Below are 25,788 nucleotides of genomic sequence, written 5' to 3'. Positions count from 1 at the left end.
TACACCCGATTAGTTTGGACTTCCTTCTTCACCAAGGTTCATCAGTTTTCATCTATAACGTGTCCTATTCCATCTCACAGACTGTGTCTTTTTTCAGGGTTCCACAAAGCCATGGTGAAGACTATGTCGGCAGCATTACAAATTCCCCACTTTGGTTACTGTGACGAGGTGGATATAACCAGGCTTGTTCAGCTCAGAGAGGACCTAAAGCCTGTGGCTGAATCTAAAGGGGTCCGTCTGTCATTTATGCCTTTCTTCCTGAAGGTAAGTTTCTAAACAAACCTAGTCACAGGGCTCTCTGACAGTCATACCAAATCAGTGTAACAAATGTTTCCAAACAATGAAGCATTGTAGAAAATACTATCACTAAAATAAAAATACGCCTTCTCTTCCAATTTTGTGGTGTTCTTACCCACACTCTTCTCCCTTCACTGTCCACCTCGTACTTTGGCTCTGGATACTCCATCCATGCTTTTAAAGGATTCCCACCCCTTTTCCTCTCTTACTTTCCTTTTTTTTTTTCTTGTTCCTCGCCCTCCTTACAAAACACTACACTTTTCCTGTTTAGTGTCAGTCGACTTTGCCACTGACTAAGTCCATTTGCTGATGAAACTCGTTTGGGAAGGTCGTTTGGAGATGGCAATGTAATCAGTCTCTCAACGAAGCGCGGAACGGCTGTGACTTTGGGTTACCGGTATCTGCCTATGTAATTCATGCTGTGTTTGTGATACAGGTTGAGTATCCCTTATCCAAAATGCTTGGGATCAGAAGTATTTTGGATATCAGATTTCTCCGTATTTTGGAATAATTGCATACCATAATGAGATATTATGGTGATGGGAACCAAGTCTAAGCACAGAATTCATTTATGTTTCATATGCACCTTATACACACAGCCTGAAGGTCATTTTAGCCAATTTGTGCATTAAACAAAGTGTGTCTACATTCACACAATTCATTTATGTTTCATATACACCTTATACACACAGCCTGAAGGTCATTTTAGCCAATATTTTTTATAACTTTGTGCATTAAACAAAGTGTGTCTACATTCACACAATTCATTTATGTTTCATATACACCTTATACACACAGCCTGAAGGTCATTTAATGCAATATTTGTAATAACTTTGTGTATTAAAGTTTGTGTACACTGAGACATCAGAAAACAAAGGTTTCACTATCTCAGTCTCGCTCATAAAATTCCGTATTTCGGAATATTTGGATATGGGATACTCAACCTGTATATCTTTATATTGCGTTATATGTGAAATTTATCCTTCTGAAATAGTAAAGTGTGTTTTAAAATGAGATTCACTATTTTGTGTACGTGAAGGCCGGTACTCACCAGCCGATGCGGTAGAGATGTGTACTGAGCGAACCGCTCAGCACACATCTCTCCCCACGCTCAGCACAGCGCGATTTGTGCTGAGCGTGCGGGGGGAGATGGGGGGGGGGCGCTCATTTCACCCAGCGGGTGAAACCAGCGACCTACTAGATTGGCCAATCTAGCACCAGCGATAGCGATGCGCGTGGCTGCGCATCGCTATCGCTGTGGGGGCTACACACCGAGCGATCCTGCATAAAATCTAAGAACTCTAGTCAGATTGCTTAGATTTTAAGCAGCGATCGCTCCGTGAGTACCCCCCTTTACTCTTTTCTGGCAGTGCTTTATCTACATGGCCTGGGGGGAGAGTTTATGAAGGGGAGCTGCACATTGTGTTGATGAACTGTTGATTGCACTATCTAGTGAAACGCATATACTGTTTGCGCAGGGAAAATTTGTTTTTATTTCATATCTATCCCACTTTGGTTTTGTTTTTTTTGGGGGGGCTTTTGTCCGTTGAGCGGCCATAGTCCAGTTGAATAAAAAGAATGTTTCTAGAAACAATCTAACAAAGAGTGTGGAGAGCAACTTTTTTTCTCTTTTGTTTGGAATGAGAGCAATAAAGCCGTCATCCCAAGAGTTATTTCCTGACATTCTTAAAAGGTTTACATCTGTGTGAAAGCCATGGCAACCAATCAGACAAAAGCATTGTGTAACTTGCACTATTGAGATAAAAGCTAATTACTTAGTGGTTGCTATGGCTGTAGTCTAGATCTGCACTTGCAAAGTTGGCGAAAAAAAATTATAGCTGCTCGGTCTTTATCATCAATCTGTTATTACAAATTATTTCATAATATTAAAGATTTTTGCAGATCAACATCTGAGTACCATTGATGTAGTATTAATATGTATATTCTTATTGCCATTATTCGGTATTGGTAAAGAGGTCACCATTTATGGAGCACTGTACTAGAAGAATAAAGACGCACAGTTTATCTTTTTCTTTTTGTCACTCATTATATATAGACGACGCAACAGTTGTCAGGTTCTCTGTTGTGGTGCTTGCATGTGCTGACATGGCTGCTTGTGTGTGAAGCTTATCAGCAGCCACGACTCCCCGACCCGTCAGCACTGCCGGTCGGCGGCCCACGATCAGCGATTCGTCAGTGAATCTGGGAAATTAAACATGTTAAAATGATTTTTAAACATGTTTAATATTCCCAGGTCCCCGACCTGGCTGTCAGGGGATCGGCACAATGTAGCAAATATATTGCTGATGTATGGTGGCCATTACATGTGTCTCACCTTCTTCCTTGGATTTTTATCATTATTTTTCTGCTCTGCAGGCAGCCAGTCTGGGCCTTCTGCAATATCCAATACTTAACGCCTCACTGGATGAACACTGTAGAAATATCACTTATAAGGTAAGTCATAAGGCCATGACTGTAAAACTCTGAGGGATCCTCTATAGAAGATGTGAAAGGAAAAGTGCGCAGCATGGAAGCCATGTGACTCTGGAATTTACCAACCTTAACTTATTTTCTAGGCAGCTCACAACATTGGGATTGCTATGGACACACACCAGGGTCTGATCGTCCCTAATGTAAAGAATATACAAGTCCGGAGTATATTTGAGATTGCTGCTGAGCTGAACCACTTGCAGAGCCTGGGAGCCACAGGGCAACTGGGGGCCACAGATCTCACTGGGGGCACATTTACCCTATCCAACATCGGTTCGGTAAGATAAATGCATTACATATTTTACATAACAAGAAATGTGATATGTCTACAGGGTTCATTGACTTCTTATGTTACCTTCCTAGATCGGTGGTACATATGCAAAGCCTGTTATTCTGCCTCCAGAAGTGGCAATCGGAGCCATTGGAAAACTACAGGTCGGTCATTTGTCATAGATACATATGTGCTTCCTAGATGCTCTATTAATACAAATAAGAAGGATCATGTATTTTACTGTAATACTGCCTGTAAATTTATACCGGATATGTTATGGGGATGTAGTTATGGGACCGGCGGTCACAACACCTCCCCGTACATCCCACCCCCTGAAAATCTCGACAGCCGGCATGTCGACTAGCAGGGACTATTCCCATTCGTGGTATCTCTGACACCCATAGAGTGGGAATAGAACCTGCGGTCGCCACCGAGCCCGCAAGGGTCTTTTTGGGCTAACCCCTGCCCGCTGGCATTCCGCTGCCGGGATACTGGCGGAGATATGCTGACTGGCGGTCTCCTGACTGCTGGTCATGCATACCCAACCCATGTTATGTACATTTACAGGCATCAGGGGTGCTTGATATATACAGTAACAGATATTAGGAGATATTTGTTACAAATAAGCCAGTGCAACCGTGTCAAACATTGGCCCTCATTCCAAGATGATCGTAGCTGTGCTAAATTTAGCACAGCTACGATCATTCACACTGACCTGCGTGGGGACGCCCAGCACAGGGCTAGTCTGACATGCGCCCCCCCCCCCTGCAGAAGTGCAAAGGCATCGCACATCAGCGATGCCTTTGCGCTTCAAGTCACGCAGCCGCTGCGGGCCGCTCCCCGCAAGGTCCGGCCACGCATGTGTTGGCCGGACCACGCCCCCGAAACGCCGTTCCGACCCCTCCCGCCCAGCGACCGCCTCTGCCTGTCAATCAGGCAGAGGCGATCGCTGCCCAGCTACGGCCTTCGGCCGTCTGGCATGCGCCGGCACACGCGCAGTGAGTACCCGTTTGCTTGGCTGCGATAAAAAGCAGCGAACAAACTGGTCAGAATGACCCCCATAATGTAGTAAATTGCTGCCAGATAAACCCTTGTGTCGCCTTTACATGTCTTGTTATATAAGCTACCCATACAGGCTGACCACTGCAAGTGTTCTGTACTCCCGCTTTGCACACTGTTGTTCAGTCTTGGAATGTTCCACATTTTAATAAGGAGGACGTCCTGCAGTGCTTTGCGTGGCTAATATAAATTCCTTTATCCCCTCACTGTTGGAAATTCTACATCCCCTATAAATATGTTCAGAAGTATATACACACAAATTCATGAGTCCATCAGATTATTTGTATATGCACCATATCTATGAAAATCAGTAGCTCTATTTGAATGGGGTGGTATTCATGTGACCGCCGGTCAGCTGACCGACAGTCACATGACCTCCACGAGCCCGACGGCTCACTATCCCGATGGTCGGCATGCCGACCAACAGGGACTATTTCCACTCGTGGGTGTCCACGACACCCATAGAGTGGGAATAGAACCCGTGGCGACCGCAGGTCGCCACCGTGCCCGCAGCGTGGCGAGCGCAGCGAGCCCGCAAGGGGCCTGCTGCACTCGCCCCTCCCCGCCGGGATCCCGGCGTCGGTAAGCTGACCGGCGGTCTCCAGTACTACACCCATTTGAATGTTATGGCTCCTATTTTAGACTTGTGTGTGCAAGTGAGACACAAAGGAAGTTTCATTCTGTAAGCTATCTTTGTAGGGCTCACTCTTAAAGCTCAATGTGGAAATCAGGGCAGGCTTCCAACATACACTGTTTTTATTCTTGGCCTGTTCCCTCTAGAACAGGGGTTCCCAACCACGGTCCTCAAGGCACGTTAAAAGTCCAGGTTTTAAGGATAGCCATACTTGAGCAAGGTGGCTTAATTAGTACCTCAGTTTTTTTTATCCATGTGTGCTCAAGCATGGAAATCCCTAAAATCTAGATTGTGAGGGGTATATTTACTAAAGTGCGGGTTTGTAGAAGTGGAGATGTTGGCCATAGCAACCAGTCAGATTCTACTTAACATTTATCTAGCTGCTTCAAGAAGATAATAGTGAGAATCTGATTGGTTGCTATGGGCAATATCTCCACTTCTAAAAAACCTGCACCACAGTAAATATACCCCTTAGGGGGGTATTCAGTTAGTGTCGGATCCTCTCCGACACTTCACTATTCCTTTGCGGGACGTTTCCCCACTGATTCCAACGATTCGTTTTTTTCCTCTCTTATGGGCGAAAATGAATGGTCGAAATCAGACCCGTTTTCAACAGCGGCGGGGTCGAAAACACATGGATGAGCTGAGATTCCGCTCATCTATGTGTTTTTTGACATTTCTGCATTTTCGACAGGGCATAAAACCGGAACTTCAATCGAATAGTGAAGTGTCAAAGTGCCGGTTATCATCGGAAAATGCCGTCTTTCAGCCCTGTCGAAAATTTCTACACTAATTGAATATGTCCTTAGTGTGTCTTGAGGACCATAGTTGGAAACCCTTGCTTTAGACCAGGGATGGGGAACCTTCGGCCCTCCAGCTGTTGTTGAACTACACATCCCAGCATGCCCTTCAACCGTTTTAGCATGGCCAAATAGCAAAACTGTACAAAGGCATGCTGGTATGTGTAGTTCAGCAACAGCCAATCAGCTCCTATCTGTCAGTTTACATATTGGAGCTGACTGGCTGGTGCACTAGTTATAACTGGTTTATCACTTCTTTATGCCGTCTCCAGGTTAATACATCTGCCCCATTAAATGTGCTGTTCAGCCAGGGTCACATGTTTTGTGTTGGATTGTCTTGCTTGTTATGTAGTACAGCTGACAGGCAGACTCATTCATTTGGAGACCTTGTGACTAACTAATCTCTCCTAATATGCAGGTAGTTCCAAGGTTTGACACTAGGGGGCAGGTTGTGAAAGCCCATATTATCAACATCAGCTGGTCTGCAGATCACAGGATTATTGATGGAGCAACCATGTCCCGGTTCTCTAACCTATGGAAATCCTACCTGGAGAATCCATCCTCCATGCTTCTAGAACTGAAATGAAAATCATATAAAGTGCGGAGCGGGTACAATATACAATACGTCAATCTATTTTCCTCCTCAGTAGGAGACGCCTCAGCCTAACTGACTTCTCCCTGTCCTATGGACAAATGTGTATGAGACAGAACAATTTAACGTCATCCAGACTGTGCACAGGTAAAATCTGTAGCACTTATAACTCTACAAATATATATGCAGCATTGGTACAACTAAGCTAGTACTTTACAGAGCTTTGTCAGGCCATTCAGCAGCAACAGTGTTTAAGTGGACATCAGGGACTCCGGCAAAATAAGTAAGATTAACTGTACAGATGCAGTGTTTCAAGGTGACTTATTTCAGATGCCCCCTTTAAGCTGCTGAGTCCAGCTAAATGTTCTTTATAATGTGTCTTCTGACACCAAAATTGGTTTATCCATGTGTGTAATGTTTGTCGGGTTTTCCCAGAGGAAACATTTTATCTACAATGACTGAGCCAATTCCTGTATTTTGTGTGTGAACCTTTGAGAAAAGAGACAGGGAGAGGTAATAAACTACAGTGTTGCGGTCTGTTGCAATGTTCATCTGTATTGGGATTACAGGTCATTAAAATGAAACTTCATCCCAGACTGTTACACTACATTAAGATCAATCAGCACATAGAATGAATGTGTGGTTTAGTACTATGGGCAATGTGTAAATTATTATATGTACAGACTCGCACTCCATGTACCCATAATGCCCAGTGCTGCTGTTGTATCAAAATAAAATTGGGATTGTTGTACAATACTGTTCGGGTTCTCTCTCTTTTCTATTAGAGGAACATTCTGCTATAACAGAATTCATTTTAAAAATGATAAGATTTCAATTTTCATCTTGTGATTCCAGGGTTTGCCCAAATGTTATTGGAGTTAGTTACAAACAAAATTCTGATATGAAATAACTCATAGCAACTAATCACACATTTGCATTGCTTGTCCTAATTTACAATAGACTAATCAAAAGAAATGCATGTGTAGTTGCTATAGGTTACGGCATTTTAATAGAAAATCCCCATTTTCCATTATAACTTGACCACGGTGAGTACTACTTTGGATCCTGTGGCTGGTTATAATATTGGCACATTTAGTCAATATCGCCCTGTGTGTGACCCTAAAATGAATGAGATGTCCTATGTTTGTCTTTCGAAACTTGATTGGACCCTTGTGCGCTATCATTTGGCGGCTGACTCTTGTCGGACTGTGTATGTTCCTTCCAATTTCTCCACCCACTTATGTGAGCAAATCGGAACCTGATCTTGTATCTATGTGTGTGCGTGTTCTGCCTATGGCTGGTATTCTGTGATTCTGCAAGATCAATTAAAATAATATATTTTTTCTTTTTTTCAACTTTTGCCCATATGTTTTGTTGCACATCTTAAAGAATAATATAGTTACTGTATAATAGACCCTACATTTCCTTTTTAAATCTATTTAAATAATGGATCCCAAAAAATCTTATCACATTTTAATTTGAGACTGATATGATGTCTTTTGAGAATATTTCTTGTTTACTGGCTTTTAGTTACATTAAGATTTGGGTGATGGAAATCCTGTTCTTCTATTGCACTGCACACTCCATGTCACCTGTGTCCCTTGTCTCCTCTCCTCAGCAACTCTGCTTGCCCAAATGTTGGGTATATGATTACTGAGTACTGAGTCCCACCTGTAACTCCTATCTTCACTAGCTTCCCCTACCCATCCTTTAGTCATCTGCCATTCCCAGTATGTTAATGTGTGGCATTCTCTGGTGTATTGTATGTGAGATCTAGTGCCTTGTTAATGTGAAATGTTTTGTATGGGCAAAACCATGTGCACTGCAGATATAACATATCATGTGCAGAGAGAGGTAGATTTGGGTGGGGTGTTTTCAAACTGAAATCTAAATTGCAGTGTAAAAATAAAGCAGCCAGTATTTACCCTGCACAGAAACAATATAACCCACCCAAATCTAACTCTCTCTGCACATTTTACATCTTCCCCCCCTGCAGTGCACATGGTTTTACCCATTAGCTAACAATTTTTCTGCTACGATCAGTTCTGAATTAGGCCCTATGTACGTTTTGTGGAACTTTATAAATAAAAGGTAATACTAAAAATGTGATATTGGAAGTGTACAATAACCTGTGAAGGAGGTAATAACATCAGATGTTGAGCACAGTGGTATGCTAGTGGTTAAAAAGTCTTATGTAAATAGCCTATTAGTTGCAGGAACTGGTGAGATCCTGTCAATTTAACATTTACATTAAAGCAGCAATAATTTCTCTAACGTAATAGAGGATGCTGGGGACTCCGTAAGGACCATGGGGAATAGACGGGCTCCGCAGGAGATAGGGCACTTTAAGAAAGCTTTGGATTCTGGGTGTGCACTGGCTCCTCCCTCTATGTCCCTCCTCCAGACCTCAGTTTTACACTGTGCCCAGAGGATGAAGGGCGCACTGCAGGGAGCTCTCTTGAGTTCTTTGCTACAGAAAGCATTTTTGTTTGGATTTTTACTTTTTCACAGGGAGCACTGCTGGCAACAGGCTCCCTGCATCGAGGGACTGAGGAGAGAGGGGCAGACCTACTTAACTGATAGGATCGGCTTCCTCGGCTACTGGACACCATTAGCTTCAGAGGGGGTGAACACAGGTTCGTCCTGGGCGTCCACCCCCGGAGCCACGCTGCTGTTCTCCTCACAGAGCCAGAAGAACAGAAGCAAGAAGACGTCTCAGGCGGCAGAAGCCTTCAGCTTCACAGAGGTAACGCACAGCACTGCAGCTGTGCGTCATTGCTCCACATCACCTCACACACTCCGGTCACTGTATGGGTGCAGGGCGCAGGGGGGAGTGCCCTGGGCAGCAATAATAACACCTCTTAGATGGCAAATAGGTATATACATGTACAGCTGGGCACTGTACATGTATATAATTGAGCCCCCGCCATTTTACACGATTTTGAGCGGGACAGAAGCCCGCCGCCGAGGGGACGGGGCTTCTCCCTCAGCACTCACCAGCGCCATTTCTCTCTCCACAGAACGCTGAGAGGAAGCTCCCTGGACTCTCCCCTGCTTACACACGGTGAAGGGAGTTTAAAAAGAGAGGGGGGGAGCACATCATTGGCGGATAAAGTATAATACAGCGCTGCTGGGGAAAAGCATTCTGTGTTGGTCTCCAGGTTGTTGCGCTGGGGTGTGTGCTGGCATACTCTCTGTCTCTCCAAAGGGCCTTTCAGGGGATACTGTCTTCAGAAAAAGTTTCCCTGGCTGTGTGCAGTGTGTCGGTACGTGTGTGTCGACATGTTTGATGAGGAAGGCTCGCTTAATGTGGAGGGGGAGTGCTTGAATGTCAGGTCGCCGTCGGCAACGCCGACACCGGACTGGGTGGATATGCTGAATGTCTTGAATGCAAATGTAAATCTCCTGCATAAAAGATTAGACAAGGCTGAAGCTAGGGATCAGTCAGGTAGCCAGTCCGTGCCTGTCCCTGTGGTGCCAGGACCTTCAGGGTCTCAAAATCGCCCCATATCCCAGGTAGTTGACACAGATACCGACACAGATACTGACTCTAGTGTCGACTATGAGGATGCAAAATTACAGCCGAAGGTGGCAAAAGGTATTAGGTACATGATTATTGCCATAAAAGAGGTTTTGCATATCACTGAGGAACCCCCTGTCCCTGACACGAGGGTTTACATGTATAAAGGGAAAAAGCCTGAGGTCACGTTTCCGTGCTCATTTGAGCTAAGCGAATTATGCGAAAAGGCTTGGGAATCTCCGGATAGGAGACTCCATGTTCCCAAAAGGATTCTCATGGCGTATCCTTTTCCACAGAAGGATCGGATACGATGGGAATCTGCGCCTAAAGTAGACAAGGCGCTGACACGCTTATCCAAGAAGGTGGCACTGCCTTCTCCGGATACTGCTTCCCTCAAGGATCCTGCTGATCGCAAGCAGGAAATTACCATGAAGCACATTTACACATATTTCAGGAACTATAGTTAGGCCGGCCATGGCGTCGGCCTGGGTTTGTAGTGCTGTCGTGGCATGGGCAGACTCCTTATCTAAGGAGATGGACACCTTAGATAGGGATACCATTCTAATGACCATGGAGCATATCAGAGATGCTGCCTTGTATATGAGAGATGCTCAGAGAGACATTTGTTTACTAAGCTCTAGAATAAACGCTATGTCTATTTCTGCTAGGCGGCTCTTGTGGACCCGACAGTGGACGGGAGACGCCGACTCAAAGCGGCATACAAGGGGGAGGAGTTGTTTGGAGAAGGCCTCTCGGACCTAGTCTCTACTGCTACGGCCGGTAAATCGAATTTTTTACCTTATGTTCCCCCGCAGCATTCTAAGAAGGTACCACATTATCAAATGCAGTCCTTTCGTTCCAATAAAAACAAGAAGGTACGAGGATCGTCCTTCGTTGCCAGAGGTAAAGGCAAGGGAAAAAAGCTGCACTCAGCTAGTTCCCAGGAGCAGAAGTCCTCCCCTACTTCCGCAAAGTCCACAGCATGACGCTGGGGCTTTCCGGGGGGGAATCAGATCAAGTGGGGGCACGTCTTCGTCTTTTCAGCCACGTCTGGGTTCAATCACAGGTGGATCCCTGGGCAATAGAGATTGTTTCCCAGGGATACAGACTGGAATTCGAAGACATGCCCCCTCGCCGGTTTTTCAAATCGGCTCTTCCGGCTTCCCCGTCAGAGAGGGAGCTAGTGTTAGCGGCAATTCACAAATTGTACATTCAACAGGTGATAATCAAGGTTCCTCATCTCCAGCAAGGAGAGGGTTATTATTCATCCCTGTTTGTTGTACCGAAACCGGACGGTTCGGTCAGACCCATTCTAAATCTAAAATCCCTGAACCTGTACTTGAAGAGGTTCAAGTTCAAAATGGAATCGCTCAGAATGGTCATCGCCAGCCTGGAGGGAGGGGATTGGATGGTGTCCCTGGACATAAAGGATGCGTACCTTCATGTTCCAATTTTCCCCCCTCACCAGGCGTTTCTGAGGTTTGCAGTACAGGATTGTCACTACCAATTTCAGACGTTGCCATTTGGTCTTTCCACGGCCCCGAGAATTTTCACCAAGGTAATGGCGGAAATGATGGTGCTCCTGCGCAAGCAGGGAGTCACAATTATCCCGTACTTGGACGATCTCCTTATAAAGGCGAGATCTCGGGAGAAGTTGCTGGACAGCGTGTCTCTGTCCGTGAAGACGTTGCAGATGCACGGCTGGATTCTCAATTTACCGAAATCCCAGCTAGTACCTGCAACGCGTCTGACCTTTTTGGGCCTGATTCTAGACACAGACCAAAAAAAGAGTTTTTCTTCCGGTGGAGAAGGCTCAGGAGCTCATAGCCCTGGCCAGGAACATTTTAAAGCCGAAAAAGGTTTCGGTGCATCATTGCACAAAGGTTCTGGGGAAGATGGTGGCTTCATACGAGGCCATCCCCTTCGGCAGGTTCCATGCGAGGACTTTCCAATGGGACCTATTGGACAAATGGTCCGGGTCCCATCTACATGTGCAGAAACGGATCACCCTGTCTCCCAGGGCCAGGGTATCTCTCCTGTGGTGGCTGCACAGTGCTCACCTCCTAGAGGGTCGCAGGTTCGGCATTCAGGACTGGATCCTGGTGACCACGGACGCAAGCCTCCGAGGTTGGGGGGCTGTCGCACTGGGAAGAAATTTCCAAGGTCTCTGGTCAAGCCTAGAGACTTGTCTCCACATCAATGTCCTGGAGTTAAGGGCCATTTACAACGCCCTACGCCAGGCGGAGGAGTGGCTTCAGAACAAACCGGTTCTGATTCAGTCGGACAATATCACGGCAGTGGCTCATGTAAACCGCCAAGGTGGCACAAGGAGCAGAGTGGCCATGGCAGAGGCGACCAGGATTCTGCGCTGGACGGAAGGCCATGTAAGCGCACTATCAGCAGTGTTCATCCCGGGGGTGGACAACTGGGAGGCGGACTTCCTCAGCAGGCACGACCTGCATCCGGGAGAGTGGGGACTTCATCAAGAAGTCTTCACACAGATCGTAGATCGGTGGGGACTGCCTCAAATAGACATGATGGCGTCCCGTCTCAACAAAAAGCTAAAGAGGTATTGCGCCAGGTAAAGAGACCCTCAGGCTGTAGCGGTAGACGCTCTGGTGACACCATGGGTGTTCAGATCGGTCTATGTGTTTCCTCCTCTGCCTCTCATACCCAAGGTGTTGAGATTAATAAGACTAAGAAGGGTCAGAACAATTCTCATTGTTCCAGATTGGCCAAGGAGGACTTGGTATCCGGATCTGCAAGAGTTGCTCACAGAAGATCCGTGGCCTCTTCCTCTAAGGCAGGACCTGCTGCAGCAGGGGCCCTGTCTGTTCCAAGACTTACCGCGGCTGTGTTTGACGGCATGGCGGTTGAACGCCGGATCCTAGCTGAAAAAGGGATTCCGGAGGAGGTCATTCCTACCCTGATCAAGGCTAGGAAGGATGTGACATCGAAACATTATCACCATATATGGCGGAAATATGTTTATTGGTGTGAGGCCAGAGCTGCTCCTACGGAGGAGTTCCATTTGGGCCGTCTGCTTCACTTCCTTCAAACGGGAGTGAATTTGGGCCTAAAATTAGGGTCCATAAAGGTCCAAATTTCGGCCTTATTCATTTTCTTTCAAAGAGAATTGGCTTCTCTTCCTGAAGTACAGACTTTTGTGAAGGGAGTGCTGCATATTCAGCCTCCCTTTGTGCCTCCGGTGGCGCCTTGGGATCTTAACGTGGTGTTAAGTTTCCTCAAGTCACCTTGGTTTGAACCACTCAAAACGGTGGAGTTGAAATACCTCACTTGGAAAGTGGTCATGTTGTTGGCCTTAGCTTCTGCAAGGCGTGTTTCGGAATTAGCGGCTTTATCATATAAAAGCCCATACCTGATTTTTCACGTGGATAGGGCAGAGTTGAGGACTCGTCCTCAATTTCTGCCCAAGGTGGTCTCATCTTTTCATATGAACTAACCTATTGTCGTGCCTGTGGCTACACGGGACTGGGAGGACTCCGAGTCCCTGGATGTGGTCAGGGCTTTGAAGATTTACGTGACCAGAACAGCTAGGATCAGGAAGACTGAAGCTCTGTTTGTTCTGTATGCGGCCAACAAGGTTGGCGCTCCTGCTTCAAAGCAGACAATTGCTCGCTGGATCTGTAACACGATTCAGCAGGCGCATTCTGCGGCAGGATTGCCATTGCCTAAATCGGTTAAGGCCCATTCCACTAGGAAGGTGGGCTCTTCTTGGGCGGCTGCCCGAGGGGTCTCGGCACTACAACTGTGCCGAGCTGCTACTTGGTCGGGGTCAAACACCTTTGCAAAGTTCTATAAGTTTGATACCCTGGCTGAGGAGGACCTCCTGTTTGCTCAATCGGTGCTGCAGAGTCATCCGCACTCTCCCGCCCGTTTGGGAGCTTTGGTATAATCCCCATGGTCCTTACGGAGTCCCCAGCATCCTCTAGGACGTTAGAGAAAATAGGATTTTACTTACCGGTAAATCTATTTCTCGTAGTCCGTAGAGGATGCTGGGCGCCCGTCCCAAGTGCGGACTTCTTCTGCAAGACTTGTATATAGTTATTGCTTACATAAGGGTTATGTTATAGTTGGTCGGTCTTGAACCGAGGCTATGTTACTTGTTCATACTGTTAACTGGGTAGTTTATCACAAGTTATACGGTGTGATTGGTGTGGCTGGTATGAATCTCGCCCTTAGGTTACATAAATCCTTTCCTCGTACTGTTCATATGCTCTGGGCACAGTTTCTCTAACTGAGGTCTGGAGGAGGGACATAGAGGGAGGAGCCAGTGCACACCCAGAATCCAAAGCTTTCTTAAAGTGCCCTATCTCCTGCGGAGCCCGTCTATTCCCCATGGTCCTTACGGAGTCCCCAGCATCCTCTACGGACTACGAGAAATAGATTTATCGGTAAGTAAAATCCTATTTTCTATAGCAGAACCTGGTTGTTTTTTCGTTTTTAAATTATTGCCGATTTAAATGGCAGCTTTTGCAGAAGGGCCACAAACTCTAAGGACCAGACATTGAGCCGTATTCTGATGTGCATGCAATGCCGGCCATTGAGCCTGATTCTGATGTGCACGCATGTTCCAGACATTGAGCCTGGTTCTGATGCGCACGCTTGTTCCGGACATTGAGCCTGGTTCTGATGTGCACGCAGTGTCGGACATTGACCCTGCTCCTGATGTGCACGCAGTGTCGGACATTGAGTCTTATTCTGATGTGCACGCAGTGTCGGACATTGAGCCTAATTTTGATGTGCATGCAATGCTGGACATTGATTCTGATGTGCATGCAATGCCAGACATTGTGCCTGATTCTGATGTGCACTAATGTTCCGGACATTGGGGGTAATTCAGACCTGTCAAAACAGTCGCTTTTTGTGGATCCGTTGGATTCTGACCAACCGAAGAAGCAGATGCCCCTGAGTGCTCGAAACAAGGAGGACGAAGATAATTCCTTTTCATATATTTATGAAGGATAACAGATCAGAATGAGACTGTAGGAAGACTGAGACTAATTAGTTCAGGATTGGGAGACTGCAGAGAATGAAGTCACTGAATGATACGAGGCCGAGATTGAAGAACTGTGAGGAATATGCTTTAGATGATACAAAGACGTGACCGAAGAACTGAAGTTGAGTCGTTGAGTGATGCAAAAGCGAGGCTGAAGAACTGTGACGATTGTTAGCCAGATGATGTGAAAATGTGAATGTGGAACTGTGAAGACTGGTTGCTGGATGATGCGAGGATGTTAATGAAGAACAGTGAAGACTGGTTGCTGGATTATGCGAAGACGTGAATGAATAACTGTGAAGATTGGTTGCTGGATGATGTGAAGACATGATTGAAGAGCACAGGCTGAAGCTGGCGGACCACCGCGTGAATCCTGCAGAATCCGAAGGCACTGGTGGGAGAACGGTTGACCGTGACAGCGCACTGGAGAGCTGGCGAGCGTTGTGCAGCAAGAGTCTAAAGCACAGAGTAACCACAACAAAGCATTGGCACAGAATGCAATAATCCCAGCCTATTTATAGGCAGCAGGAAAACAGGATTGGCTGACACTCACCCATCACGCTCATTAGTGCTGCCCTTGGTCTCCAACATGGCCGCTCCCAGCACAGCAGGCACGCCGGGAAGCTGTAAGCCACTAGGTCCTCCCTCCAGCCTCAGGAAGCCGTCACTCCCGCCACCGACCCAGCCGCGGCCCCGTGCGACCACAGAGCGCCGCAGACAGCCGCACCGGCAGAGGACGGATCCCGGGACCCGCAGCGGTAAGTGATTTTTGCACTGCTGCAATCAGATAGTCACCACCTACACAGGGAGTGTATTTTGGCTGTGCAAGTGGGCGATTGCATGTGTAGCAGAGCTGCACAAACTGATTTTGTGCAGTCTCTGCGCAGTCCAGAAGTTACTCAGCCTCTGCGATCACATCAGCCTCTCCGGGACCGGAATTGACATCAGGAACCCTCCCTGCAAACGCTTGGACACGCCTGCATTTTTTCTGAACACTCACAGAAAACTGTTAGTTGCCACCCACAAACGCCTTCTTCCTGTCAATCTCCTTGCGATCGCCGATGCGTTTGGAAATTTCGCAGCATCTCATCGTTGACCGGCGATCCCAGTTGCTGCGGTCCACCGCGCCTGTGCATTGCATTGCAGTGCATGCTCAGTTCAGATCTGATCGCAGCCTGTGAGGAAACACAGCCTAGCAATCAGGTCTGAATCGGCCCCATTGAGCCTGATTCTGATGTGCATGCGTTGCCGGACATTGAGCCTGATTCTGAAGTGCATGCATGTTCCGGACATTGGGGGTAATTCAGAGTTGATCACAGCAGCAAATTTGTTAGCAGTTGGGCAAAACCATGTGCACTGCAGGGGTGGGTGGGGGGGGGGGGGGGGGGGCAGATGTAACATGTGCAGAGAGAGTTTGATGTGGGTGGGGTGTGTTGTTTCTGTGCAGGGTAAATACTGGTTGCTTTATTTGTACACTGCAATTTAGATTTCAGTTTGACCACACCCACCCAAATCTAACTCTCTCTGCACGTTATACCTGCACTGCCTATGGGGGGTAATTCCAAGTTGATCGCAGCAGGAATTTTTTTTAGCAGTTGGGCAAAACCATGTTCACTAGAGGGGAGGAAGATATAACATGTGCAGAAAGAGTTAGATTTGGGTGGGTTATTTTGTTTCTGTGCAGGGTAAATACTGGCTGCTTTATTTTTACACTGCAAATTAGATTGCAGATTGAACACACCAGACCCAAATCTAACTCTCTCTGCACGTTATATCTGCCTTCCCTGCAGTGCACATGGTTTTGCCCAACTGCTAACAGAATTCCTGCTACGATCAACTTGGAATTACCCCCATGGTTTTGCCCAACTGCTAACAAATTTGCTGCTGTTATATCTGCCTCCCCTGCAGTGCACATGCTTTTGCCCAACTGCTAACCAAATTCCTGCTGCGATCAACTTGGAATTACCCCCATTGAGCCTGATTCTGATGTGCACGCAGTGCCGTACATTGAGCCTTGCTCTGATGTGCACGCAGTGCCGGACATTGAGCCCGATTCTGATGTGCACGCACTGCCGGACATTGAGCCTTGTTCTGATGTGCACGCAGTGCCGGACATTGAGCCTGACTCTGATGTGCACGCAATGCTGGACATTGATCCTTGTTCTGATGTGCACGCAATGCTGGACATTGATCCTTGTTCTGTTGTGCACGCAATGCCGGACATTGAGCCTAATTCTGATGTGCACGCAGTGCCGGACATTGAGCCTAATTTTGATGTGCACGCAGTGCCGGACATTGAGCCTAATTCTGATGTGCACGCAGTGCCGGACATTGAGCCTAATTCTGATGTGCACGCAGTGCCGGACATTGAGCCTAATTCTGATGTGCACGCAGTGCCGGACATTGAGCCTAATTCTGATGTGCACGCAGTGCCGGACATTGAGCCTGATTCTGATGTGCACGCAATGCCGGACATTGGGGGTAATTCCAAGTTGATCGCAGCAGGAATTTTTTTAGCAGTTGGGCAAAACCATGTGCACTGCAGGGGGGGCAGATATAACATGTGCAGAGAGAGAGTTAGATTTGGGTGGGTTATTTTGTTTCTGTGCAGGGTAAATACTGGCTGCTTTATTTTTACACTGCAATTTAGATTGCAGATTGAACACACCGCACCCAAATCTAACTCTCTCTGCACATGTTATATCTGCCTCCCCTGCAGTGCACATGCTTGTGCCCAACTGCTAACCAAATTCCTGCTGCGATCAACTTGGAATTACCCCCATTGAGCCTGATTCTGATGTGCACGCAGTGCCGGACATTGAGCCAGATTCTTGATGTGCACGCAGTGCTGGACATTGGTGGTCATTCCGAGTTGTTCGCTCGCTGTCGATTTTCGCAGCGCAGCGATCAAGTGAAAAAACGGCAACTATGCGCATGGTACGCAGCGCGCATGCGCTAAGTACTTTCACACAAAACTTTGTAGTTTTACCCAAGCTCGAGCGACGTTTTCCAGTCGCTCGAGTGATCGTAGTATGATTGACAGGAAGTGGGTGTTTCTGGGCGGCAACTCTGCGTTTTCAGGGAGTGTGCAAAAAAACGCAGGCGTGCCAGGTAAAAAAAAAAACGCAGGCGTGGCTGGAGAAACGGGGGAGTGGCTGGCCAAACGCAGGGCGTGTTTGTGACATCAAACCAGGAACTAAACGGACTGAGCTGATCGCAAGATAGGAGTAGGTCTGGAGCTATTCAGAAACTGCAGGGAATTATTTAGTAGCAGTTCTGCTAATCTTTTGTTCGCTATTCTGCTAAGTTAAGATACACTCCCAGAGGGCGGCGGCGGCCTAGCGTGTGCAATGCTGCTAAAAGCAGCTAGCGAGCGAACAACTCGGAATGAGGGCCATTGAGCCTAATTCTGATGTGTACTCAGTGCTGGTTGTCCTTGTTCTGATGTGCACGCAGTGTCGGACATTGAGCCTGATTCTGTTGTGCACGCAGTGCAGACATTGAGCCTGATTCTGATGTGCACGCAGTGCCGGACATTGAGCCTTGTTCTGATGTGCACGCAGTGCCGGACATTGAGCCTTGTTCTGATGTGCACGCAGTGCCGGACATTGAGCCTTGTTCTGATGTGCACGCAGTGCCGGACATTGAGCCTGATTCTGATGTGCACGCAGTGCCGGACATTGAGCCTTGTTCTGATGTGCACGCAGTGCCGGACATTGAGCCTTGTTCTGATGTGCACGCAGTGTCGGACATTGAGCCTGATTCTGATGTGCACGCAGTGCCGGACATTGAGCCTTGTTCTGATGTGCACGCAGTGCCGGACATTGAGCCTTGTTCTGATGTGCACGCAGTGCCGGACATTGAGCCTTGTTCTGATGTGCACGCAGTGCCGGACATTGAGCCTGATTCTGATGTGCACGCAGTGCCGGACATTGAGCCTTGTTCTGATGTGCACGCAGTGCCGGACATTGAGCCTGATTCTGATGTGCACGCAGTGCCGGACATTGAGCCTTGTTCTGATGTGCACGCAGTGCCGGACATTGAGCCTGATTCTGATGTGCACGCAATGCTAGATATTGATCCTTGTTCTGATGTGCACGCAGTGCCGGACATTGAGCCTAATTCTGATGTGCACGCAGTGCTAGATATTGATCCTTGTTCTGATGTGCACGCAGTGCCGGACATTGAGCCTAATTCTGATGTGCACGCAGTGCTAGATATTGATCCTTGTTCTGATGTGCACGCAGTGCCGGACATTGAGCCCGATTCTGATGGGCACGCAATGCTAGATATTGATCCTTGTTCTGATGTGCACGCAATGCTAGATATTGATCCTTGTTCTGATGGGCACGCAATGCTAGATATTGATCCTTGTTCTGATGGGCACGCAATGCTAGATATTGATCCTTGTTCTGATGTGCACGCAGTGCCGGACATTGAGCCCGATTCTGATGTGCACGCAGTGCTAGATATTGATCCTTGTTCTGATGTGCACGCAGTGCCGGACATTGAGCCTTGTTCTGATGTGCACGCAGTGCCGGACATTGAGCCCGATTCTGATGGGCACGCAATGCTAGATATTGATCTTTGTTCTGATGTGCACTTTGTGCTGGTTTTCATTCAGTTGAGCGTTTGTTTTTTTTTTGCAACTGCATATGTGTGAATATTATGGACCGCTCATACAGCGTATACATTACTGAGTATATGCACAAAGGTGCTGATGTGATAAGAAAGTGTATCAGAAAGGTGGCTAAAGAGTGATGGGCATTCCTGGGTGGTGGCTACATGTGCACGCAAAAATGGTCCGTTCTGGGGGTGTCAATGCAAGCGGCTGCCTTCCCAGCCAGCCACAGGCATAGGAGGCCAAGGTCAGATAGAGAAACTGCACCTGCGATAGGGCTGGTGCAAGTTTCCATGGTGCAACAGATGTTGGCGCCTAAGGACGTACCAATCGTTATTACAGTGTGTACGGGATCAGTACGAAATCCCGGCGGTCGGAATACAGACACCGGGATCCCGACCGGCACAATCTCGACGGGAGCGAGCGCAACGCAGCCCCTTGCGGGCACACTAATTTATTCTCCCTCTATGGGTGTCAGGGAAACCCACAGAGGGAGAATATGTCGGTATTGTGCCAGTCGGGATCTCAGTGTCGGTATTTCGACCGCCGGGATTCTGCCCGGCGGGATCTTGACCGCATCCCGTGTGTACAGATGATAAAAGTGGGCGTTTCAGTCCTGCACATTCAGCCGTATGTATACAAGGGAAGGAATTGTAGTGGCATTAACACAAAGTTGCAGATGGGCGATCGCCAACAGACGTTACTGCGTGCGATTCAGAATCCAGCATTTTGTAACAAGCAAATGGAGAAAAAAATATTTATAGTGTGCCAGTGTGAAAACATTTGTGCTAATAAACGTCTTCACAGCACAAAACAGTTTCCTGTACTACGCAAAAGGGGGCTAGTTACATCTACAATCCACTTGTGTTCCTACAAATTTCCCATTGAACACACTGTACTGATTATTGCATCATCACCATAGTCTGCTTTCCTTGCAATGTGTCGGGGTTCCGGTATGAATGGTCGACCATGTTATAGTCGACAGTCATTAGGTCGACCACTATTGGTCGACATTGACATGGTCGCCATGGACACATGGTCGACACATGAAAATGGTCGACACGTGAAAAGGTCGACATGAGTTTTTTTACTTTTTTTTGGTGTCGTTTTTTGCGTAAAGTGACTGGGAACCCCAATTAGTGCACCACGTCCCCTTGCATGGCTCGCTTCGCTCGCCATGCTACCGCTTCGCTCGGCACACTTTACCGTTCCAATCGTAGTCCATGTGGATCGTAAAGTATGGAAAAGTTCCCCAAAAGAAAAAAAAGAAAGAAAAAAAGTTAAAAAACTCATGTCGACCTTTTCATGTGTCGACCTTTCATGCGTCGACCATGTGTCCATGTCGACCATGTCAATGTCGACCAATAGTGGTCGACCTAATGACTGTCGACCATAACATGGTCGACCATGTGAACGGATACCATGTGTCGGCACAATCCCAAAAAGCATCAAGAGATCCCATGTAGGAAATATCTTACAACTAGACTCTTTCCTTCGATTCAGAGGATCACGCTATTGCCTTCGCAGCTGCGATTCAGCACGCACAAATATGCAAATGTTGCAGCCACTGGGATTGTTTAAAACGCTCACTGGTGGTGTCCGAGATCCACTGCTTGTGTACGGAAACACAGAAATCGGATGCACAGTAACCTTTCTGGGTAACCGTAGAGTCGCGCATCATGGCTGCAGGAAGTAAGATGCCGGAGTCATGTTCATGGGACTGCAGTTGCAAGCTAGGACATGCCCCCAATAGGGTTGCAACATGCCTGCGTATCCGTTGTCATTCCCTCCCACAAACGCTCCCTGACTGCCAATCGCTTTGCAAATAAGTCCACACTGCGACCACCTTTACAAGACCATAGCTGCACATGTATAGTACGACTTAAAAGCATGCAGCAAAAAGCATTGTGTTCATCTCTCAGGCCCAAAATGCACTAGTCTGGTTTTCCACTTCCTTTCTAGTTCAATTATCTTGATCTGAATTAAGTAAACCTTCACCTTTTACTTTAAATCCCTCTGTTTAATTCGGTCCCATAATAGAAATTAGGGTTGTGAAATCCATGTTCCCCCTCCATACTGTCCAATCAGAATGTGCGAAAGCCCAGACATTTCTCACCCACACCTAACTAGACAGGATGGACCTAAACCTTAATCCAACAAGTTCCCTGTCATTAGTAAATTGCTTTCCTAGAAGCGCAGAAAAATGTTTCCTGGAGTAAAATGCTGAAGTTCTGGTGATGTTCTCAAACATATAAATCTACTTCTCAAAGATGTTGGAAAACAAATACATGTGTGGGGTCTGTATTTTCATTCTTCTTATCTCTGTAACATTTTCCTTATTTTGTAATTTAGCAACCTCCTTCGTTTTCTGGGTGTTTTCTTCTACTCTAGTACTACTGCTGCTCACGTGGATCTGTTTCCATAGTACTGTTTCAGGATGTGTCTAGTTGTCCTTGGAATGTTTGCATTTTCTTCTGCTGATTTGTTGTTATATAAATAGTGTGTGTGCGACAGTTACAAGTATTGCTAACGAGAAATAATTAGCTAGAGTTTATACAGGATTTACATAACAAGCGATGAGTTCATGCACGTGCTACATACTGCATACATTAATCAGTTTAAGCCGTGGGATAATGTAAAGCTTCCTGTGATTGCAGCATGCCAGAGACACTTCGCCATCTCTGTGTTTTCCAACAGGTCTCTAGTGGTGATGCTGCTTACTGTGCCCCATGCGTTGCCTTTATTTCCTCCTCCTCCCCCACAGGTCTCTAGTGGTGATGCTGCTTACTGTGCCCCATGCGTTGCCTTTATTTCCTCCTCCTCCCCCACAGGTCTCTAGTGGTGATGCTGCTTACTGTGCCCCATGCGTTGCCTTTATTTCCTCCTCCTCCCCCACAGGTCTCTAGTGGTGATGCTGCTTACTGTGCCCCATGCGTTGCCTTTATTTCCTCCTCCTCCCCCACAGGTCTCTAGTGGTGATGCTGCTTACTGTGCCCCATGCGTTGCCTTTATTTCCTCCTCCCCCCCCACAGGTCTCTAGTGGTGTGGCTGCTGCTTACTGTGCCCCATGCATTGCCTTTATTTCCTCCTCCCCAACAGGTCTCTAGTGGTGCAGCTGCTGCTTACTGTGCCCCATGCATTGCCTTTATTTCCTCCCTCCCCCACAGATCTCTAGTGGTGCGGCTGCTTACTGTGCCCCATGCATTGCCTTTATTTCCTCTCTGCCCCACAGGTCTTTAGTGGTGCTGCTCCTTACTGTGCCCCATGTGTCTCTTTTATTTCCTCCTCTCCCCCTCAGGTCTGTAGTGGTGCTGCTGCTTACTGTGCCCCATATGTAGCCTATTTTTACTCCTCCTCCTCCTCCCCCACAGGTTGCTAGTGGTGCGGCTGCTTACTGTGCTCCATGTGTTACTTTTTATTTCCCTCTCTCCCCCACCCGTCTGTAGTAGTGCTGCTGCTTCCTGTGCCCCATACGCTGACTTTATTTCCTCATCCTTCTCCCCCACAGGTGTCTAGTGGTGCTGCTGCTTACTGTTCCCCATGTGTTGCCTTTATTGCCTCCTCCCCCACAGGTCTGCAGGCGTGCCGCTGCTTAGTATGCCCCATGTGTTGTTTTTATTTCCACCAACTCTTCCACAGGTGTCTAGTGGTGATGCTGCTTTATGCCCCATGCATTGCCTTTATTTCCTCCTCTCCCACGGGTCTCTAGTGGTGCTGCTGCTTTTTGTGCCCCATACATTGCGATTATTTCCTCCTCCCCCACAGGTCTTTAGTGGTGCTGATGCCCCATACGTTGCCTTTATTTCCTTCTCCCACACATTGCTCTAGAATGCTGTGCAACTTTGAACAGGAACTTTTTTTTTTAACCCAAAATGTAAGAGCAGATACATTAAGTGCTGGTGATCTTAACCTTTTTCGTTAATTACAAAATTTATGTCTATTCAGTTTTTCACCAATAAGCTACAGTACTTAGTAAATTAATTTTTTAATGTTTTTAAATTAATTTTATTATTAAAATATAATGAACAGCAAAGTCCACGGGTAGCCAGTCAGAGCTTGCGGAGCTCAGATTATAGAAGTTATGAGCAAGGTGACAGCTGATTGTAGGATATCCCAGCTTTCAATGATTAGTATACTCAGGGCCGGTTCCGGGGCTTCTGGCGCCCCGGGTGGCATTAGGGGGCGTGGCTTCATACAGGGGGCATGGTCATTTACGCCCCCTGTACAGACTGAAATGATGTGCAGTGCGCGATGACGTCATCGCGCACCGCACAGTAAAGGACCTCTCCACGAAGGGAAACTAGACGCGTACGCGTCTAGTTTCCCTTCCCAGCGGCAGCGGGGGGCACACAGCAGCAGCGGATCTTGCCCTGGTGCGGCGCCCTCTGGATGGCGCCGCCCCGGGCAAAAGTCCTGCTTGCCCGTGGCAAGATCCGCTACTGAGTATACTGTATGCAGGAGCAGCTCTTTAGGTCACAAGGAGAGATCCTTAAGACTGTTATGGATCAATGGGTCGACCTGAAAAAGGTTGGCAGTGTCTACAGTAGGTCAACATGGGAAAAAAAGGCGACATAGTAAAAAGTTTGACATGAGGGTTTTTTTTTCTTTTTGGGTGTCATTTTCTCCGTAACATGACCAGGAACTGTTCACAGTGTCCCCTTGCATGGCGAGCGAAGTCAAGGTGCCCCACTGTGCTCTGCACAAGTTACCAGTTACAAGTTAGCCAATCTTAATCCAAATGGATGGTAAAGTATGAAAAAGTTTAAGAATAAAAAATTGTAAAAAAACTCACGTCTATCTTTTCCAGTGTCAACCATTGCCACGTCGCTAATCAGAAAAATCGCAAATTGAGTGATTATCGAACGGCTGCGCATGTGTAACGTTCGCATTGCGCACGTGCGAGGGATAATAGCAACAAAAAATGCATACAGATCGTAATAGCAATGTAGCCGCTGTTTGACTGACAGGAAGCCGTCATCTCTGGGCGGAAACCTGCCATTTTCTATCAGAAAAAACACAGGTGTCCCCAGGCGTGTTTGGGGAGGGTCTCTGACGTCAGCGCAGACCACTTCCAGGCCGTCTCAGTCACAGATTAGTGGCAGTCTCAGACCTACTTACATTTGCTCAGATGGCAAAAAATCTTCGATGTTCTGAAAATTGTGTATGCATCTACAAATGGATGTCGATCTGCGATGTATTCACAAATTTGCAGGCAGCGCTGTCTTAACAGCAGTGTAGGCTCCTGGGCACAGCAATGCACTGGGCCCCCTACCCATCCTCCAGCGGCAGCTTTAATATCCCGCGGGCGGTAGGGGATGTTCTATCTTCCGCTCAGCATGTAGGACCTGGAGCAGTAATTTCTGCTGATTACTCCTTTACTGCACAGATGGGGCTAAACTGTAGAAGGGTGCATTGGGCTGAATGAAGAAGCCCTGGTACATGACTTTCAGGGTGGTAAGGGGTGTTTAATACGTAGGGGAGGAGTGGATAGTGGCGTGGGCTTAATATTTATAATTTTCCGGTGGGAGGGCAGCTTGCGTGACTGCAGATATCTCAAGTTTCTGAAAATATATTTCTTAGCCTTGAATGGGATAAAAACTAGAGAGTCCCACCTTTCAGAATGTTCTGGGGACTTGGGGATCAGAGTTCAGGAGCCAGAGCAATTCACCAATGAAAATCTAAAACTGCATACCAGGTGTGTGAAGCTGGTGCAGGGACCAGCTGCTTGAAGGCTGATATCTCTGGTTCTGGGAATAGTAGAGACAAGCTGCTAGTGTCCACCAAAAGGGGAGAGTCCCAGCTGTTGGAGTATACCCTCAGAAAAATTCTAAGTAAGACAGAACCTGAGATATATGGCTGGGAAGAGCAATTAACAGTCGAGGATGGGGACCACTGCTTTCAAGTCGGATATCTCCGGTTCCCAAGGGCCGATTTTCAAATATCTGGTACCCCTGGAAAGAGGGGACCCTCAGCTATCAGCCTAGGGCCCTTATACTCCCGGGGCCCTTGGGCAAGAACCCATTGAGCCCATACGAAAAGACGACCTTGTTTGCAGGGGGTGTTTTTTTCTTTCTGTCGGGGCGGGGCCTTTCTACTTGCTGACAACTACAATTTCCCAGATTAGCAATCCATGCAGAATTAGGAACAGTGTTGGATAAACATGTTCTTAGGCTGCCTGTTCTCGCAAGTCACAACTAGTTCATTTCAGCGTCTGCTCAGGCTGACCAGATATAAGTTATGCTGATGTAAACTATATAGTACCAGTTATACACTTTCCTGTTGCAGGAAATAAACCGCCTAGTAAAGAAGATGCTGTATGTTCCAGGACCTAAATGGTCCACGCTATTACTGTATTACTAGGGAGGTGGGATGATGGAGAGATAGCTTGTGCACCTACAGTATCTCAGGACCTGGATCCCTGCGATAAGGGTCTCAAAAGCTGCCTGTTACGAGCGCTCCAGGCTATTAATCTGGAAAAGTAATA

The 25,788-nt window shown here is 47.2% G+C and overlaps 1 protein-coding gene across 1 annotated transcript in view; it reads left to right on the top strand.

Moving 5' to 3' along the window:
* Positions 1 to 6,899, top strand: part of DBT (dihydrolipoamide branched chain transacylase E2) — an 83,349-nt gene extending 76,450 nt beyond the window's left edge. The window contains exons 7-11 of the mRNA XM_063940072.1: positions 98 to 264; positions 2,674 to 2,751; positions 2,874 to 3,065; positions 3,151 to 3,222; positions 5,970 to 6,899. Of these exons, the coding sequence (XP_063796142.1) occupies positions 98 to 264; positions 2,674 to 2,751; positions 2,874 to 3,065; positions 3,151 to 3,222; positions 5,970 to 6,137 (677 nt within the window). The 3' untranslated portion in view covers positions 6,138 to 6,899. The remainder of the gene's footprint in view (positions 1 to 97; positions 265 to 2,673; positions 2,752 to 2,873; positions 3,066 to 3,150; positions 3,223 to 5,969) is intronic.
* Positions 6,900 to 25,788: the final 18,889 nt, after the last annotated feature.

The sequence above is a fragment of the Pseudophryne corroboree genome, chromosome 9 (genome assembly GCF_028390025.1).
Source record: "Pseudophryne corroboree isolate aPseCor3 chromosome 9, aPseCor3.hap2, whole genome shotgun sequence".
Classification (NCBI taxonomy): domain Eukaryota; kingdom Metazoa; phylum Chordata; class Amphibia; order Anura; family Myobatrachidae; genus Pseudophryne; species Pseudophryne corroboree.
The sequence above is the reverse complement of the archived record's forward strand: the minus strand, read 5'-3'. Positions and strand labels throughout refer to the sequence as shown.